The sequence below is a fragment of the Corvus hawaiiensis genome, chromosome 1 (assembly GCF_020740725.1).
Source record: "Corvus hawaiiensis isolate bCorHaw1 chromosome 1, bCorHaw1.pri.cur, whole genome shotgun sequence".
Lineage (NCBI taxonomy): Eukaryota > Metazoa > Chordata > Aves > Passeriformes > Corvidae > Corvus > Corvus hawaiiensis.
The window spans coordinates 95,281,838-95,301,376 of record NC_063213.1 but is presented as its reverse complement, the minus strand read 5'-3'; the positions used below and the strand labels follow the sequence as shown (position 1 = coordinate 95,301,376).

At 41.7% G+C, this 19,539-nt stretch overlaps 1 protein-coding gene across 6 annotated transcripts; it reads left to right on the top strand.

Annotated features, from left to right (window-relative positions):
- Window positions 1-282: 282 nt before the first annotated feature.
- On the top strand, window positions 283-18,968 carry NBR1 (NBR1 autophagy cargo receptor). 6 transcript variants are annotated; one of them, XM_048316147.1, is made up of 22 exons: window positions 358-457; window positions 2,679-2,741; window positions 3,089-3,137; window positions 4,036-4,054; window positions 4,434-4,456; window positions 5,278-5,475; window positions 5,982-6,056; window positions 7,137-7,354; window positions 8,348-8,512; window positions 8,983-9,189; window positions 9,844-10,003; window positions 10,502-10,789; window positions 11,221-11,373; window positions 11,833-11,908; window positions 12,227-12,337; window positions 13,112-13,318; window positions 13,441-13,575; window positions 14,173-14,530; window positions 14,821-14,918; window positions 15,467-15,536; window positions 16,242-16,347; window positions 16,731-18,968. In XM_048316147.1, exons 1-22 carry the CDS (start codon window positions 444-446, stop codon window positions 16,902-16,904), a joined length of 2,967 nt encoding a protein of 988 aa, XP_048172104.1. In that variant the 5' UTR covers window positions 358-443; the 3' UTR covers window positions 16,905-18,968. The 6 variants fall into 6 exon arrangements, with proteins under 6 accessions (XP_048172078.1, XP_048172087.1, XP_048172070.1 ...); XM_048316121.1 differs by lacking the exon at window positions 3,089-3,137 and having other exon boundaries at window positions 283-457; window positions 16,734-18,968; XM_048316130.1 differs by lacking the exon at window positions 3,089-3,137 and having other exon boundaries at window positions 284-457; window positions 13,127-13,318.
- Window positions 18,969-19,539: the final 571 nt, after the last annotated feature.

Here is a 19,539-nt window from a genome sequence, read left to right as displayed (position 1 = left end):
CGGCGCGCGCCCCTGCAGCGCCCTCTTATGGGCCCCTCCCGCCTCGGCGGGGCGGGGCGAGTCTGATTGGCCCTGCCGCTGCCACGTGATCCCGGCGTGCGCAGGCGCCGCCGCGGCGCAGTCGCCGGACGTGCGTGGCCGCCGTGCGCGCGCGCGCGCCCGGCTCTGTTTATTGTTGTGGTTCCGCGGTCCCTGGCTCCGCCCCCCGACCAACCAGAGCGGCGAGCGGGGTGAGTGACAGACGGTGCCGCCAATAGCCGCGCGCGGAGGCCGCGGAGCCGGCCGCCCTCGGGCCGCCATGTTGTGCTGGACGGGACGGCTGGCGCCGCTGGCCGCGGCCCCGCGGGAGCGCGCCATGGAGCCGCGGGTGACCCTCCGCGTCACCTGCCGCGGCGACACCCGGAGCTTCGTTGTGTCCGACCCGGCGCACACGACGTGGGCCGATGTGGAGGCCATGGTGAGCGCAGGCTGGCCGCGGGAGGCGGAGCGGAGTGTCCGCCGTGGGGCCGCAGCTGTGGGGAGCCGGCTCGGCTCGGTGCTGGCTGTGCAGCACGATTCTGTTAGAGCCTCGAGTCTTCGAGGACCCGGCGTCTCCGCCCGCGCCTTCCAAAGCAGTGTCCCCCATTTCACAGACTCTTAGAACTGGTGGTTCGTACGGCTGAGATCTCGGTTTTTCTTTTTTCCTTAATGGTGTGGCTTGCTCCTGCTGTATGCTTAGAGTGACGTGAAAAGCCTGTTTTGGAAAAAGATTCTGAAGGGCCCTTTTCTTTCTGTGTGAGCAGGTGGTCTTAGCTGTGTTCTTTGCCCTTTTCCACAGGTATGGACGCTTGGTTTAGCTCTGTATCCATCTGTAAAGTACATTCTGTTCCTCTTATCTTCTTTTACTTACTGAAATAGCTCTGGTGAAGTAACACACGTCTGCTGCTTTTCTGAAGATTTGTCTGTGCTCCTTGGGATACTGAGTCACTAATACATTTTTGTTTGGTCCCTTGGTTCCTGGAGCTTTGGGTGTGTTAATTTGCATAGAACAGCATCTGACTGGGCCCTGCATGCAGGCAGTTGCTTATGGAGATCTGTGTATCGTGCACTTGGTATAGTTAAGAGTTTGGGTGCTTGTTTTCAGAGCTGTTTTGTGAAAATTCCTGTATTGGCTGAGGTTGAAATTGTGTTGTAAGGATTCCCTTGGCTATGATGAAACTAACATTGTTATTATTATTATTAATTCTGTAGCAACTGCTCTGTTTTTCTTAGCTTGCTTTCAAAGTCACATCTGAAGAGATCTTGTCACTATTTTATTTTCTCTCTCTCAGCTCTTTTTCTGCCTAATATATTCCAGTACACATACAGAAGGGTTTTGCTTTATGAGTTACTCAGGTTCAAAGTTTGAACTGCATCATCTTCACTTGCTGTATTTCAGTCCTCGGAAAGAGGCACCAGTTCAGTCTTAGAATACTTAGTGGCAAGTAGACCCTGCAGGAATGTCTGAGCTAGTCAGAATCCTGCTTGCATCAAAGCTGGAAGCAGATTACTGTGTAAGCACTGTGTTGCCCTTAATCTTGGGTAGTCTGAGAGCCAGGGTGTGTTTGTTCAAGGCGTGGTGTTCTATTTCAATGTTTCCCTATCCAGGGTAGTACCACGAGTTGTCTCTGTTGTGTGAATTACTGTTTCAAGGGACTACCCGTTAAACTTGTGTCTTTTGTATGTTAGTATTTTATTAAATGAGTTTGATGTTTCTAAGGGGTAATGTGAGCTCTTGTTTTACCGTGAGTTTAGGGGAACAGTCTGTGGTACTAGACAACTTAAGTATAAACCACAGTTTCTTGACAAGACAAGTTGGTTTGCTCACTGCATTCGCAAAATTTGGAATATGTTGCTGGAAGAAGCTGCCTGAAGCACGTTCACTGCAGAATGTGCCCATGTGTACACTGTGTCCATGTGTACACTGTGTCCATGTGCTCCAGTGGTGCTGTGTAAGTCCCAGGCAGCCACTGTTGGCTGAGGCTGCTGGTGTTGTTCTGTTAGGTCTGGGCTAGCAGGACATGGGTCAGTTGTTTCAGAGAGTTTCTGTTGGGAAAAACACAGCTTTTGTAGGTATCTGGTACAAAAACATACAGGAGACTCAAAAACTCGGCATATGGAAATAACTGCTTTTATTTTATGGTTCATTGGTGCTGCTCATTCTGCCTTATTAATGTAAAATGCAAAATAACTGCTCAGCTCTATTCTCTGAATTCTGATAGGCTGAAAATAGGCTGATCACCTATGTGAGCTGTTTTCCAGGTACTTTTTAATGTAGGAGATAGAGTTTAGGAGTTGTTTGCCTTAGCCTTCATGTTTTGCAGTGTTTACCATGACTGAGTTGGTTAACCTGAGCTTGTCCTCTTAGAATGGGAAGGTTATTATTATTTATTTTGGAGTAAACATTAACCAGGCAAGGTGCAACAGGAAAGAAACTTGTTTATCCTTTTCATTAGGGAAAGTTAGTAAAGGCTGAAGGCAGGGCGCTGGGAAGAATTCAACTCCAGAGGAATGGATTTGGTAAAATAGTGTTTGCTTTTGAGAAAATGAAGGGAGGGATGGAAGGGTTTTAATGTTATTCCAAATTAATAATCATTATTAACTGAGGACATCTGTTGTCCTGCCTCACTATGGTTTTATGTTCCTTTTTTTCGTTGCAGGTTAAAGTTTCGTTTGACCTGGACAACATTCAGATCAAATACATTGATGAGGATAATGATGAGGTAAAATACCTGCCACCTGACCCTCTCAATAAGTCAACTGAAAAATCACTGATGGGAGTCTTTCTGCCTCGTGATAATTTGTAGTGGGTCCTTCAGGAGTGTTTGTTACGCAGATCGGGGTGGGGGAATGTTTGCCCCTTTAATAAGAAAGTAGCTGATAGTCTTGTGCTTTTACTCTTAATGCAGCATACACGTTTTAAAATAGTTTTTTTAGAAGCTACTGCCTTTCTTTTTCACTGCCTATTGAAACAGCCAGTGGTTCTCTGTGCTCTGAGGGAGGAATGTTTCTGCTGAGGAACTTTTTTTTTAAATGAGGATAAGGTAGTTGTAACTATTTGTGTTTGCAGCCATGGTAAAGCCTTGTCTCTTCAATCTAGACTCCTTCCTCTGGAAAATGTAGGTCCCCTGTCATTAGCACATGTTTGCTTCAGTGATCTGGTGTGCTCAAATCCTCTGCTTGCTTTATGCAATTGCTGTAATCTCCAAGCAGATTACTGACTCAGAAAACAAATTGGTTACTTTTAGTTGTCCTTGTTGAGTAACTTCCTGCTTGGCACAGTCTCACCCTCTCATATTATTTTTGTTTATCTGGAGATTCAGAGGAGAATGTAACTCTCACACAGAACAGGCCTTTTGCAAATGCAGTGTTCCACTGCTTGGATTATAACTCTATTAAATGAAATAGGGGTTCTTGTTCTTATTTTTTCCCCTAAGGGAAATGTCAAGAAGCTTCAAACAACCTTTCAGGGAAAGATTCTCCCCTTATTTTCTAGCCTGTGTAATATATAAATATATAGCTGCATCTGTGAAAGCTTTTTCTGAAATACTGAGCAAACATTGTTCAGAATCCTGTGATGCTGTAGAGATTGAATAGCTTCTTGTATTAGTGACTTCTATGTGTGGAATTGATAAATGAGTATCTGTAGAAGAATGGGCTTATGAAACACTTAACTGGTCTTTTGCTGGGCATTTAAAGCAACTGGGGCCAAGCTCTGGACTCATGTAGTGAGCCCAGTGGTACAGGCACCAGCTTTCTGAGGAGAGCATGCTTGTCCTGGGTGCCAGCAGTGCAGAGAACTGCTTCCTCTGCCAATCCAGTAGCGAACACGGGCTGCTTCAAAGCACCACAGCTTTGGGTAATGATTAAACATGGCAACAACAACAAATATCTAAAGGAGGGGTGTTTCAGAAACTGTATAAAAAATGAAAGTATGTTTATTCCGGAGTGTGTTAATTTTAAGAGAATTGCGAAAGTGTGTCTGTGGCTTTTGCTCACTGTTACTTCTCTTTGCAGGTCTCTGTGAACAGCAAAGGTGAGCTGCTGCTTTATTGAGGTGAAATCAAGAAAGAGACCCCAACTGCTGCTTGTGTTTTTTGGAGATGGAGTTGAGAATGCTTGCTTTTTGATTTTTGTATTTGGTATATGATTTGGCATCAAATTCTTCCCAAAGGAAGTAGTTCTTGATCCATAGGAGCAAATTGGAAGTGACTAAATTAATGGAATGTTGTGGCTCTTAGCTGTGCAAATGTGTGCTAGTTGCTGTATTTACAGTTTCTTGCACTATTTTTAAGAGAATTTACAGAAGGTAGGGGAGGCCCCTTGTCATGTAAGGGTTTCTAAATACTGTGTGCTAAACTTGCATCTGTTGTGTGAGATAGGGGTCATTCACATTTCTTTCTATTTTTCTTTAGAGGAATATGAAGAAGCTCTGAAGGTAAATGTGCTCTTTGACTTTTTTCAATATATTCATCCTTCTCCAGTTAAAATTGGGGTAGCTGAGAAAAAAACCAGTGTTACCTGGCCCAGGATATGAGAATAGCTGTTTTCTAGCTTTAGACAGTAGCTTGAGTGTCCTAATACATTTTTTTTCTATCCTGGTTGGTCTTTGTTTTTATAAATTAGTTTTATAGGCAGTTATGATTGAGGACCCTGAGCAGTAGTGGCTTGGTTAAGAGACTGACTTTCTCAAACACTTCAACAGTAAATCCTGTATTTGGAAATACTGGGCTTTAGTGAATCCCTTGAAAAATCTTGCCACATAGACCCTACTGCCAGAGTATATCATTAGGAGTTATTAGACTCAATGCTTAATTACTTCATAAGCAGTTAGACAAAATAAGAATTGCATTCCTTTATGTTTCTTTTTTACATTATTAAGTCTTTCAAAACTTTTTGCTCATGGTTTGAATTTCAAATCTGGTAATTGCAAAATAATAATTTTCTGGACACAATCTATTGTTTACTGGCTCCTATGAACACTTTATTGGGCTGAAAAATTCCAGTAGGATATTTTCATGATTATCCTTTGGCTTTTAATAAACTTTTTAATAAGCATATTAGTAACCTTTAAGAAGTAGAATATCAGCTGCCTCTGCCTTGGTGTTTCTCTCAGTTTTTCTTTTTGTGTCTGTTAGTCTTTCCCCACCCTTTCCCCAAACTCCATATTACACAATGTAGTGTAATACTGTATTTTTACAGATTTTGTATGCTGATTGCAAGTGGGAAATGTGGTGTATGTATGTACTGTTTATTTAGATTGCAGTTAAACAAGGAAATCAACTTCAGATGAATGCCTATGAAAAAAACTCTTCTCGTGCTTTGCAACTACATGAAAAAGTTGTGACAGAAAAGCTGGTGCTTCTTAAGGATGAGAAGAAACCACTTTTGCACTGTTCCATGCTAGCTCAGGGATTAGAGGAAGAATTAAAAAATGACAAGGAGCTTACCATTCAGGTAGGAAGCTGAGCTGCATTAAAACAAAGAATTAATAAATGTAATTCACTTTGTAGACTGATTGTCCTCTTTACCCATATATAAAAACTGAGTTCAGAAGCTGGTGTCTGTTTTCAGTTACCTGCTCACCAAATAGTTTGAATGTCTTCAAGAGAATAATTTGATACTGTCTTTAAAAATGCAGGTGCTTTCATGTTGGCCATTCTTAAGTACTTTGATACACAGAGCAATTCGTCTCCTGAAGCCCTCATTGCCATCTAGTAACTTCTGGTTGACTTGACTTCTGTGGCTTTGGTGTGTAATTACACTGATGCTGATGAGGCAGAAACGTTTCAGGAAAATGTCAGTGGCTACTTTGTGTTGCTTCTCCACTGTTTTCTGAAGAACTTTAAATATTTTTTTATAAAGACACTTAAAAGCTCTTTCAGCAGTTAACTTGCTGTGTTGAGGTTTTTTTTTTTTTAAACTTTGCATACTTTTTGTTTATTTTGGTTTTTTTCCTCCAGCAAAAGTTAAATCAGACTAGAACAGAAAGCACAAATGAAAATCCTCCAGAATGGTTTACGAGCTACTTAGAAACGGTAAGTGTATTGTCTTGCAAGTATTGGTACACTTGAAGAAATACAGAAGAAGCTGTGCATGGAAGAGATCTATGTGATGCCTAACTCTAGACATACGAGCACACTTGACATCAGCACTTGTGACCAGGATCTCAGTGGGAATTAGATGTCTGACTATGTCTACAGTGTAGGGGATACCTTAAAAAAGCCCCACAACCATAAACTTGATCAATACCACTTGTGAAAAGTGAATTGTTTAGTTTATGCATTTGATTAGTTTGAGTGTAGTTTGAAGTAGCTCCCATAATAGAATCCTTGTAGCACTCCAGCCAGCCATAGGAATTCCAGACCACTCATTGTGGGACAGCATGGAATAGTGGTGCTCTTGTAGACTCTTGATTGCCCAGTTTCAGCAGGGGAGTACTTTCAGCAGGGCAATGCTTTTGGTTTCCTGTGATTGAAAGCAGAGCATTTGATGACCTTACTTTTCTTGACTGCTTTGAGAAAATACTTTCAGGAAGCCATTGACAATAACCTACAGTTAAAGATGTGGATGTTAACTTGTTTTGAACAGCTAATAAAGTGAAAAACAGTTTGATGCCACTGCAAAGAGTTCATTAGCTAGCGAGTTCTTGAAACTATGTGCATTTATCTTTAAGCATTTTTTTCTAGAGTCTCCTTTCCTTTGCCACCTATTTATACAAACTAAAAATAGGGGGAGCTCATGGTTATATTTAAAACATCCCTGGTGGGCAAATCAGAACTTAATGGTAGAGACTCCAGAGGGGTTTGGGAGTTGTGGTAATATTTTGGAGATGAGTTTCCTTCCCTTCGTGCAAGGTTATGGAGGAAAAACAATATTGTAAGCACAAATATGTGATTTTTAACTTGCCTTTTTAAAAGCTCCGGGTTTTTTTTTCCAAAATAAAAGTCCTCTCTGAGGAATGTGGTGTTTAATTTCGTGTAGAGTGTGCAGGGAGGTAGGGGAAGTGATTCTGAAGTAGTCTATGACGTACAGATCGGGAGACTTGTGACCATGTAACTCAGCTTTTCAAACTTCGTGTGTAGTTCTCATCTATGACTGCTTTAATTTCTTTCTAGTTCAGGGAACAAGTAGTTAAGGAGACTGTTGAGAGGCTGGAGCAGAAGCTGTATGAGAAGCTTGTTCATTGCAATCAGCCTCCAGATTTTTCTGAGAGCTCAATTACAGCAGCACCTCCACCTTTGGAGAGCCCGTCGGGGAGCAGCAGCCAGTGTGACTGGCTGATCTCCTGCTGCAACTGCCAGGCTCGGATTGTTGGGGTTCGCTACCAGTGCAGGTAGAGTCTGATGGGAGCTGGGAGTGTGGGGAACCTAACATGCATGGCGTGTGAGTGACTCTGAGAAACTATCCTGGGGTCACAGATTTCTAGGTTGCTAATCTACAGCCTGCTGTACATTTCAGAATGTCTACTATGTGTCTCACCAGCAGCTGATGTTCTCTCCTGTGGTGACTAGATTTCATCTGCATAAAAGCAAGATTAATACTATTTGAGAAAAGGCGATTGTTAAAAGTGAGAGAACTTCACAGTGCTGTGTTCTCAATGACTCTTTACCTTATCTGCATATAGCATGCAGTAAATTGTAAAGGAAATGGTTTTGTTTGGTTAACTAAACAAAAAAGCAGGGGTTGGTTGGTTGGTTCAGAGAGTCAGTGAGACTAAGGCAGGTCATACTTTTTTTTTAATGATCGCGCTTGTCAGTCTAATAATATGAAATAAGTTTTGATGAATGTCTTAAGTGAGGCGTTAAAAGTGAGACTTTTATTTGAATGAGGCAATTGCTGTAAAGATCAGCATTTTGGGAGTAGGCAGAAGCAGTGTATGAAATGCCAACAGGAGCTTTTCTTTGGATTTTTTTTTTTCCTTGCTGGCAGGAGATGACAGTCTGGTTTTTATCAGCCCTGTTCCTGTAGGAGCAGTCTGCCTTGCATTCCTGAATGCTTGTTGACTTAGCCTCTGTATTTTCATAAGTACGGCGCTGTTTCTGGCACTGGATTTTGGTAAAATGTTCTGCCCTTTGTAGCAACAATTTTAGTCCTTTGTGCTAAAGGAAGCATCTATTTTTTTCAATGTGTGTTCAAAGAAATGGGAACTGTGTTGCAGTTTTGCCAAGAAGAGAGATAATCATCTAGGTATTCAGATGGCTCCAAATACTGATACACAAGTGAGACAACCAGCTGCTGTCACTTGGGAACTGCTTACTGTGGTAGAGTTGTTTCTCTGCAGAAATTCTTTGCCTCTTGGTAACCTCCTGTCTTTTCTGCTTTGCAGCCTTTGTCCAGCCTACAATATCTGTGAAGAGTGTGAAGCAGGAACGTATGCACATGATCCCAACCATGTGTTGTTAAAGCTGCGCAGACCCATCCTCTGTGTCGCTGACAATTACAGCCTTGCAGAGCTCTCACCACGCCTGCCTGCTACTCTGGAGCAAGTCAGGTAAATGGTGGCACCTGTCAATACCTGACAAGATTGTCCTGATAGCAAGTGGAAACACCTGTGTTGGAGTTGAGGGTCACCTTTTATTTTTAGAGATAACAAGAAATGGAAATGGTACTCAAACTTCATTGTGAGTAACTAAAAATAGCTATGTATTTATAAAGGGCATAAGCCATAAATCTTACAGTGCTTCTAATAACAAAGTAGGAAAGACAGACTTTTGTGCCATAGGTGGGTAGTAAACTTTGAGACCTTGTGTTTTCTTTGGGCGCTCTGTGTCTGCCTTTTTTTGTTCTTTCAGAGACCATTCAAAATAGTTCCACAAGCAACTGTGAGGATGTTCTTTTAAAATCATTTGGTATCCAGTCTAGAAGCATGGGACATTTCCTGAAGGGTTCTCTTGAGACTAAGACTGTGCTGGCTAAAGATAAATCAGTTTAATGTAATAAGGTGTCTTAATGGCTCTGCAGGCTCCAGAAACAGATGGACAAAAGATTTCTGAAGGCGGAGAAGCAGAGATTGCGAGCAGAAAAGAAACAACGAAAAGCAGAGGTCCGAGAGCTCAAAAAACAGCTAAAATTGCACAGGAAAATTCATCTGTGGAACTCTATCCATGTATTGGAAACGAATGGCTCACCTACTCTGAAATCTGAGAGTCTCCAGCCTAATACCTTCCTGTAAGGGTGGTTGTTAACTGAGCATCTGGTAGTTGTGCTGTCTGACCTTTTGTTATGAGACCAAGTTAAAGTAACAGGAAGAAGGTTGTGAAATTGCTCATTTGAAGTATGATTTGTCATTTGACTGTGTGAGAATTTTGTCTAAATGTGATTTGCACAGTAGAGCGTTTTTAATTGAGAGGTGAGTAGGAGAAAGAAAAAAAACTACTGATGGTTATTACCAGAAACTTAGTGATTTATGTAGATTTAGGAGGAAGGAGAGTGCCTAGGATTATATGTACATGTGCATGCTCATACAGCACAAATTAACATTGCTGCCAGTTTTAAAAAGTCTGTATCTTCCTACCTTATTAAGTGTGTCTGCATAAAGTCAAGTATATTCTGTATATTTACATTCAGAGCTATTTTATCTTCTTTATTTTCTTATGTGCTCTTAAGCTGAGATTCATCAGACAGCAACCTTTGCAGGCAACTGCTTTGCATTTCCCATTCCCCTTGAGTTTATGAATGTGCAGTGTAAAACTTGTATAGTTTGTTTCTTTAATTCATCCCTTCCATTTAGGGCATTTAAAAGGCAAATTAACATTAATCAGCAGCTGAACTTCTTCAGTTTTGGTGTATTTTGGTTTTTTTGTTTACTCTCTCCAATCCCAGGAGTCCTAATCAACCCTTCCAAGCAATTGTCCCAACATTAAGTGCAGTATTTGTGGATGAGAATTTGCCTGATGGTACTCACTTGAAACCAGGAACAAAGTTTATCAAACACTGGCGAATGAAAAATACTGGCAATGTGGAATGGAGCTCAGACACAAAGGTATCTTGCCTTTGCTCTTACTTTTGCACACTAAAATCATTCTGGAAGATAACATTTTTGTGTGACTTCTCTGTTAGGAACTGTTTAAGATTTCCTTTGGCCTGTTGATTCACAGCTGGGAATTCTGGGGCAATAAGCTGTCTAGGTACTCTTCACAAGTGTAGACTATAGGAAGAAAGCAATTCAGAGTACCATCACTGAACATGTTTCCCATTAATAATATGTCCCCCATGTATAATGTTTGACCTGGTTTACAACTGGTCTGTTGCTTTTCTGACCTCAAAAACCCTTTGTTCTGTGAGTGGCTGCATTGGTGTTGAAAGGTGGGGGTACCTTTGTGGTGTTAATGACTGAAGTGAGAATGTGTACGAGCAGCCTGTCTTCTCCATGCCTGGTACCTACAAGGCCTTTCAGCAGAGGAGCTCTGCTTCCTACTGCCCACACTTTGCAGAGAAGCTTGTGAAGTTAACTTTTGGCTTTTTCTGTTGTATATTTCAGTTGAAACTTATGTGGGGAAATCTGACCTTGGCATCTTCTGAGAAAAAAGATGTGTTAGTGCCATCCCTTCCATCTGGACAAGTAGGAACTGTTTCAGTTGAGTTTGTAGCTCCCAACATAGAAGGAACTTACACTTCTCACTGGAGACTGTCACACAGAGGGGAACAGTTCGGGCCAAGGATCTGGTGCAGTATTGTTGTGGATCCCTCTCCAGCTGCTGACTATGTAGAAAGTGATTGGAAGGATTCTGACTCCTGTCAGAAGAGTAGAGCTTCCAGAACAAAACAGGCAAGTCACTCACCTGGTATTTGGGGCAGTTCTGAATTGCCTTGGAGACAGAGTATTGTGTAATATTTGGCACAGCATTCCTAACTAACTATTCAAGGGGATTATTTTAGCCATTTGCTTCTAAATTTTATTTTTAATAGGAAAGACACACAACATATATTGCATTTATAAGTTCTGAAGTAGTTGGTCTTTTTGACAGGCATGAGGTTAGTTATCAGTCTGTTTCATCTATTTGTCTACTTCTTTGTTTGAACTTAAACACTGCAGAATTTCTCTTTATTAGGTCTTGTCCTTTTGGCTCTGTAATGAGCTGATTTAAATCTCTTTCAAATTACTTGTGTGTTTACACAAAATTCAGGCTTTAGTTTTTATGGTGTTTTATTTACTGTGGCTAAGGGGCTTCTGGGACACTGTTTATTTTATTTTTGCAGGAGGCTTCCTTAAAGACAGAAACAGGTGCACAACTCACGGGTGGAATTGCAGAGCAGGCTGAAATATCTCTGCCAACTATTCCCTTAAAGATCAAAAATCTGCCAAGTGAGAGAGAATTTTATATCCCATCTGTCGATCTCCTCACTGCACAGGTAAAGTACTAAAATTCAGATAGATAGAAAGCAAACCATCTTGGGTTTGATGTCTAGGTATGTAGACATCTCTAGGAATAAAGCTGCTGAGCTCTAAAAATGGCTACTCTATTTTCAGAAAGAGTGTATTGCATTTTATATAGCAGAGCTGTTTTCTCGAACTGGTATCAGGGACTTGTCATTATGTGGAAGGTATGTGCAGGACAGATTAAGATTCCCAAAAAAGACTCAATGCTGACTCTTTCTCTGGCCCCTAACAACAGCGTTCTTAGCTTTGTCTCTTGCTGCCCTGATTCGTGCACCATATTCAGTGATGTAAATATATATTGTGGGAAAACTGCCCTCTGAGGTCGTGTTGAGGAACAAAGTGTTATTTCTACATCAGTGGGATCTGTGCTGCCAAGTACAGATATGATTCAGAGTTTGCTCATGGAAACTGTGTGGTGTTTCTTCCTGTAGGATTTGCTGTCCTTTGAGCTGTTGGACATTAATATTGTGCAGGAACTGGAGCGAGTGCCACACAATACTCCAGTTGGTAAGGCTCCCTTATTCTCTGTGCTCTCTTGAGCACAGACAGCTATCCTTTGTGTTTTTCAGTCTTGGCTTCTTTTCACCTTCATGTCCCCAAGATGATAACATTCCAGATGTTGAGGAATGCTGCCATTTTCTTTGCACAACCAGTGGCACTGTAATGCAAAGCTAGTTGTTTATTCCACCAGATTATCTTGCAAAATAACTTAGTTTCTTCAGTCTTGAAAAAATGTCCCTTAAAAAGAATAACTTTTTAAAATGTTACCTCCTGGAGGCTCCTTCTCCTTTAGTGCCAATTATCTTTGCTCCCTGTGTTTTCCAGACATGACTCCATGCATGTCCCCTTTGCCACGTGACAGCCCCTTGCTGGAGAAACCTGGCTTAGGTCAGATAGAGGAGGAGAACGAGGGGAGTGGATTTAAACTAGTGCCTGGTAAGCAGTAGTCCTGAAGAGCTTGGGGGTGAAGGGAGGATATTGTCACTTCTGTGTAGTCAGCAAACCTGATGCCTAAAAGAAATTCTAACTGCTGTCTTCCCCTTCTTTGGAGACAAAAATAAAAAGGTTGGTTGGTTCATAAACCTGGAGTCTGACACTACTTTAGTGATTGTAGAGGTTGGAGCATAATATATGTTGATTTAGAAATACAAATCACAGAATCACAGAATGGTTTGGGTTGGAAGGAACCGTAAAGATTATCCAGTTCCACCCCTCGTGCCGTGAGCAGGGATACCTTCCACTGTCCCAGGTTGCTCCAAGCCCCATCCAACCTGGCCTTGGACACTACACGGATGAGGCAGCCACAGCTGCTCTGGGAAACCTGTGCCAGGGCCTCACCACCCTCACAGGGAAGCATTTCTGCCTAATATTTAATCTAAATATACCCTCCTCCATCTTAAAGTCATTCCCTGCTGTCCTGTTACTGCATGCCCTCGTATAAAGTCCTTTCAAATGCTTCTTTTGATTTGTCTGACCACTAGAATTGTTGGGAGAATTAACAGTCTGCCCTTTATAGACTAGGTTATACTCAAAACATTCCAGGTTTGGCTCCCCATACTTCTCAATCACTTTCACATTCAACTTGAGCTGAAGTTAAAAATCTTTAAATTTTTAGAAAGAATTAACACACAGAGTCAACATTAGCTGTGGCTAGTCTAAAAAATTCTTATTATAGTTACATTTCCTTGTTGTGGTGGTAAAATCTGTTACGTTTCCCTTTCCAAGGCACGGCAGAAGCCTGCCTTTCTGTGGACTCTTCTGTGGTGAAAGTGAAAGCTGAACATGCATTGAACCAGGAGGAAGGGGAAGAAGATATGAGTGGGACTCAGTTTGTCTGTGAAACTGTAATTCGATCTCTGACCCTGGATGCTGCACCTGACCACAAGCCCCCACAAAAACCCCCCAAAATCCTCCAGAGTAAGTACTGGCATTAGCTGCCTTCTGTGGCTTGACTTGTTTTGCAGTCAGACGTGAGACACAAATTGCTCAGCTCAGGTGGTTGATACCATTTAATTGTTTTTCCTGATTGGTTTTATTAGACTCTTTACAAACACTACAAGACACCTTCAGTTGCAATATGATAAATGAAGAATCTCCTATGATAAACAGTAATTCCACTTCCAAAAAGGAAGCAAAGATTCATCAGTCAGAGCCAATGACAGAAAATTCCTGTGGTGAGTTTGAATGTAAGATAAAGCTGTAAAAAAATCATGTGTGAAAAGATCTGATGCTGTTCTAGGAAACTGATCTTCATTAGATGAAGAGAATCATTAGATTGTCCCAGTTGTAAGAATGATTACATCAGAAAATTGGTGTCAGTACTTTAACAACCAGCTAGTTTAATAGCTGTTTTTTAAAGAAGTGAAATTGAGACCAAAAGGTTCCAGTTGGGTATTCAAATAAGTGCTCATATGTTATGCATGACTGGTGCCTCCATATTTTTTACACGTAGCTTGAAATATTTCTGACCTGTTTCTAATGTGTGTGATTCAGGAGCTGAAAACTAGAGTTTAGGCTCTCTGTATAGCTCTTATTCCTGTTTTTACTACAAGCATTAAGACCAGCAGCATATTTGCATAGGCTTAACATTAAGATCTTTTACTCTTTCACATTACATCCTCCTCACAATAGGGCAAATTACACCATGAATAGCAGCAGATGAGGTTTACAGTTGTTTCTAAATCTTATCTCTTGCAACTGGGACAACACTGTCTCTGCTGTTGTCCATACAAAATGGACAATGGTTAATACTTCACTTTTTGTCTTACTAGGGGACCTTCCACTGTCTGAGAGCACAATCCCCTGTAGTGGTGCTGGCAATTGTGATGATGAAGAAGATGATAAAGATGATGTTCAGAGTCAATGCTCCTCTGCTTCATCAGAGGATTATATCATTATTCTCCCTGAGTGCTTTGACACCAGTCGGCCTTTAGGCGACTCCATGTATAGTTCAGCTCTTTCTCAGCCTGGTTTAGAAAAGACTGGAGAACCTGAAACAGTAGCAGAGAACCCAGAAGGGGGAAGCCAGCCACAGATCCATAGGGTCCGTGATGCTTTGACAGCTTCACAAACACTGGCTGCAGTACCATTAACCCCAGCAACTGTGGACACCTTACCCCAGGCACAAAGGTATGCTTTGGGGACAAGAACAAAATGGTGATGCTGGTATTGCTGTAGGCTCTGCAAGGTCTGGTACTTCCAAACAGGAATTTTTGTAACAAAAGTTTTATCATATACTGAGATAAATATTCTTAAATCCTGGAACTTTTTTATAGAGCCTGTATTGACTGATCTAAGTGAGGGCAAGAGAGGGAGAGAAGGGAGCATGTGATCTTTTTTCTTTTTTTCTGTTGATCTGGACTTATTTATGTGTGTACATGTAGAATAAAAGTAGTGATGTTTTTGCCTTACATTCTCAGGAATCTTTCATCTCTTCAGAATCCTATCTTCCAAGAACCAAACACACCAGCTTCAGACAACCTCTCTTCTGCTCCTCATAATCAAACACAAAGAGAAGGTACTGACAGTATTTAATGCAGGGTGCAGACTATTGCTATCACCTATTCCTTATGCCTAATACTGAATTTGATGTCTCGTTACTCTTGAGGAGAGCAGAAATCTGCTAACTAAAGATTTTAATTTTTCTCTGGGTGTTGAACTTTTGTTATGTGGATGTTGCAAATAAAGAAATAATTGGCTTTGTGGATTAGTTAAGAACATCTATTATAGGAAATGGTAAGAGGATACTCAAACGTCCTTACAGGCATCTGGAAAATTACCTTGCTCTGGAATTAATGAGCTATGCATTTAAGCTGCAGTTACAGTCACTGAGACAGCAGTTCCTCTCGTGTTAAACACCCACTGATGAATCAGTCACGTGGTTCTCAAACTCTTCTGACTGCTTTCACTGCAGTGAGAATCCTGGACACCTGGTCTGCATAACTAAACTTAGAGTATTACAATTGTACCGAGACACACTTCTTTCTGTTTATGTATGTGTTGCATTTCTCCAGCTTAATTATTGTTACCTGGACATGTTGACATTTTTTTTTTTTCCTTTTCCAGAACCCAGTGGTGAAGATAGTCATGGGCCAGGATCTTCTGCATTTCTCACTAAGTTCTCAGAATACCCGAGGTAATGAAGCTGAAGCTGTGACTTCACAAACACTATTTCAGACTGAGAACTGCTTAATTAGACACCTAGGAAAAAGCTCTGGCTTATGGATTTCATGTAGTCATCATTTTGGAGAGAGGCCTCCCTTCTTAAAGGAAACATGCTGTATTTTCTTAAGATCTTGGTTTCTACTTGGACACAGATCTAAAGGATGCAAGAACTGGCAAGCCAAAATTAATGAAGAGCTCAAGTTGAATGCTTCTGAAGTTCTGTGGCATTTTTTTCTGGAAAATCTCAGGATTCTTAGAATGGTGATTTTACAAGTTAGCTATAAAGTTGTCCTAAAGTACTGAGACTGGAGGAGTAAGTCAAAATGTTGAGCAGAATATTAAGTAACTTAAGTATTCATAGAAAACAAATGGAAGTTACCCTACCCTGAATGGGTATGTGTCAGTGCACAGCTTTCATGTAGGTATGTTCTCTTCTAGATACTAAGCTCTTTACAAAAGGTTGCTTCATGGAAAGCATACATCCACAATTTAATAGAAGGTGTCAAGAAAAAGGGAATGAGCTTCTTGTATAGCTCAGTTCCCAAACATGGCTGATTCCTTTGGATCATAGGCTGTTGTCTCCAACAGTCCTCACATCAACAGGCAGCAACTTGCATTCTACTGAAACAAACCCTTGGCTTTACTGACCCTAAAGCAGCACCTGGTCTCTTCACAGGTACCCTCAAGGAAGCAGCATTGCAGGAGAACTCGTGAAAGGAGCTTTGTCAGTTGCTGCTTCTGCCTACAAAGCATTATTTGCTGGACCACCCATTATTGAACAGGTAACTGTTTTTCCTGTATTCAATGTGAGTTTCATAAAATGACAACCTTAAATTTATAGGTTTATGTTTTAGAAGGGTATCAATATTCCATATTGGACTTAATGTAAGAATCAAATATTAAGTCTGATGGCATCCCTTTGAGGAGATCAGAGTCTGCTCTCAGCAGACTGGGATATCCATGCCATAGGGATGGAAGCATGTCTCTTGTAGCATCATGTAAGAGTAGTAACTCATCTTTGTAAGTGAGCAGTGAAAGGGAATATAAATGGGGGTAAAAGAGCCTCTGTGCCTCAATTTGATTCTAGTATAATGCAGGGCCCCTAGTTCAAATGGCAAAAAATAAATTACCTTTTTTAGCTTATCTTACTCTCTTTTGTTTTCAGCAGCCTGCAGCTACAGAAGAGCAGACTGCCACTCTGCTGTCCAGTCTGTGTGAGATGGGATTCTGTGACAGGCAGTTAAACCTGCGGCTGCTGAAGAAACACAACAATAATATGATTGAAGTGGTAACTGAATTGCTTCAGATCAGTAACAGAGACTGGTGCAATAGATGCTAAACCTGCCTGGTGGAGAGAGGAATAGTCTTCATTGAGTAAACTCTAATTAAACATTGCAAGAGTAGCAGGCTGCTCCTCAGCTGCTCTCTCTTTGGAGGTTTGACTTAAAACCTTGGCTTTTCTTTGAACATTTGACTTTTTCTTTTTTTACCCTCATGGAAATGTCAAACAACCCTTTTTGTGGCATCTCTTGAAATGGATACCAGAATTTCAGTTATTATTTGGACCTCATAGTTAAATGAGTAGTCTTTAAATCTCTAATTTCAGATCAAATCCTTTTACCAGGGAATAGTGTAGACCTAAACTTTGCACCCAGATGAGAACTTCCCATTTTATTGTGTATACCCTTTTTTTTTTAGGCAGCTGGAAATTTTTTGTTGGCTTAATTAGCTTTGGAATAGGAACCAGCGTAAAATGCTGCTATAAAATGTAGTCCTGCTTAATTTACAAGAGATGCCCGAAACTAGTAGTTTGTTTCTTCTGATGATTTTAGTAATTGGTTTTCCAATGCACGATAGTATTGTGACAAATTTAAATCTTACAAGTTATTCTAAGAAAAAGAAGTTACTCACAGAAGAAAGCCATCTTGAATCATCAAACGACTTTTGAAAAGTCTGAAAGTGTAACTGCAGTTAAACTGATGAATTCCAGTAAAGTTGTTGCTTGTTGTAGCAGAAGGAAGCAGAAGAATCACCACCAGCAACTGAACCAGTAATGACAGTGCAAACCAGATCTCTTAAGAGTGGAAGTATAACCCACATAAAATATTTTGTTAAAAATGGAGTATAAGGGTAGGAAGGGCCTTTCTAGGAATCTTTACAGGCTCTTTGTTAAAATAGTAAAAATTTGACCATTACCTTTTTTCACTATAGGGCAAATGTTTTACTCTGTTAATACCACATAAATTCAAGAATGTGTAGGAACCCAGACCTGAACTGGAGCACACATTTTGGTAATGTTTAGGAATGGAAAGAATGCTTGAAGCAGGGATCACATAACTTTACATTAGAGTTTGAAAAACGTGTTAAGCACTTTCAAGTGTACAGTCTCCTCTGATGGTTCTAGCTGGTCCTGTGTTTCCATAGCCACACCTGTAGAATGCATTTTTCTCACAAGATTTTGTTTTAGATGCCCATATTTAATTTGGAAAACTAAGAATTCCCTTCTAAATATGCTGAGAGAGTTGATTCTGAAGAATGACGAGAAATGAGCACCAGACACTGCTGTGCAGTGGGGTATCCACAGATAACTCCTCAGAGTTCAGTCCCTCAGCAGGTGACAGTGTTGGCTACCTTCTTACTTTTTCCTTGCTGCAGTAAGAGACCATTGATTCTAAAATATTTTATATTACTCCTGCTTCAAACTAGTGTTCTGTTTCGTCACAATATAGCTAAAGCAGTGTCAGTATTGTGACTGACCAGGTTATCAGTAATTTTTTAAAAGATTTAGTACCCCTAGAGATAAAATACCATTAAAATAGTTCAAGAAAACAAATGTATCATACCACTTTCGTTTTAAACCTATTTTTATAGATTGTGGAAGATATACTCTTAAATGTTTATTTTGAAATACAGTAGAAGTATTTTGCAGTGTTTCCCATCTCTCTGTACACCAGTATAACTGTGTGCTGTGGACCAGTTAAAGATCCTTCTGTAACTTTCCACCTTAACTTGGCTGTGTTGTTTTGAGTATCTTTTGACTAATGACAACTCTAGAACAAGGAGGAGGAAAGGACAGGGGCGAAATGCAGAAGCTGATGACACTTTGAAGCATAGTGTGGTTATTTGCTTGGGTCTTTCAGGCCCAGCAGGACCCATGTTCACTGTGTGTACCTTTGTACTTGGAATGTTAATGTGTTCTATAAATCGCAAAACGAAAACATTTGAGGAGGAGCACTTCATTGCAGATTGAAATGGCAAGTGTGAGATGCTGTTCTCTTTAGGTTACTTTTTACTAGAGTTTAGATGCTGTATGCTCAGGCTTAAGATAGATATATTTCTGTTGGCTTTGTATATTTTGTTAATGGATGCATGATATAATTTATAATATATTCTACAGAGCAGATGTGATCTCTGTATCTTATTTCGGGTGAGCACAGGCGCCTGGGACAGGGGGGGTGGGATGGGGTTCCTACCCCTGCACCGGCCGCAGGCTGCCCAGCACGGGCCGCGGGCACCGCAGCCGCTTCCCCCCGCCGCTGCCAGGAGCACACGGCCTCAGCTCCTTCGGCCAGGGGTCCGCCCGTGCCTGCGGCGGGCAGGGGGTGAGCAGGGGCACCCTGAGGGCCCGGGGGCAGAAGCGGGGCCTGCGCTGAGACTTCTCCTACCGCAAGGCCCGGGGTGAGTGAGCTCCCCACGCCGTTCTGCGCTGGCCCCCGAACACAGCAGTCGGGGTACCGTCAGTTCACGGTCCTTTGTTGTTGAAGGAAAGCACCTTTCCGCTTTCGTTGAGGAAATCCTTTACTCGACCGCGGCGATTGGTTCAGGCTGGCAGCCCGGCAAACCCCTCCCGCCGCCCGCTGCGGGCCGGTCCCTCCGGGTGTCCCTGTCCCTGCCGCGGCCCCGCCCCGCCCGCTGCGGGCCGGTCCCTCCGGGTGTCCCTGTCCCTGCCGCGGCCCCGCCCCGCCCTGCCCCGC

Bases quoted from the DNA above. Each gene is read 5' to 3' on its own strand.
- NBR1 (XM_048316113.1), top strand. From the start codon at position 299: ATGTTGTGCTGGACGGGACGGCTGGCGCCGCTGGCCGCGGCCCCGCGG. The intron at 12,338-13,111 runs GTAAGCAGTAGT...AAAATCTGTTAC, and splicing joins TGGATTTAAACTAGTGCCTG to GTTTCCCTTTCCAAGGCACG. The intron at 14,531-14,820 runs GTATGCTTTGGG...TTACATTCTCAG, and splicing joins ACCTTACCCCAGGCACAAAG to GAATCTTTCATCTCTTCAGA.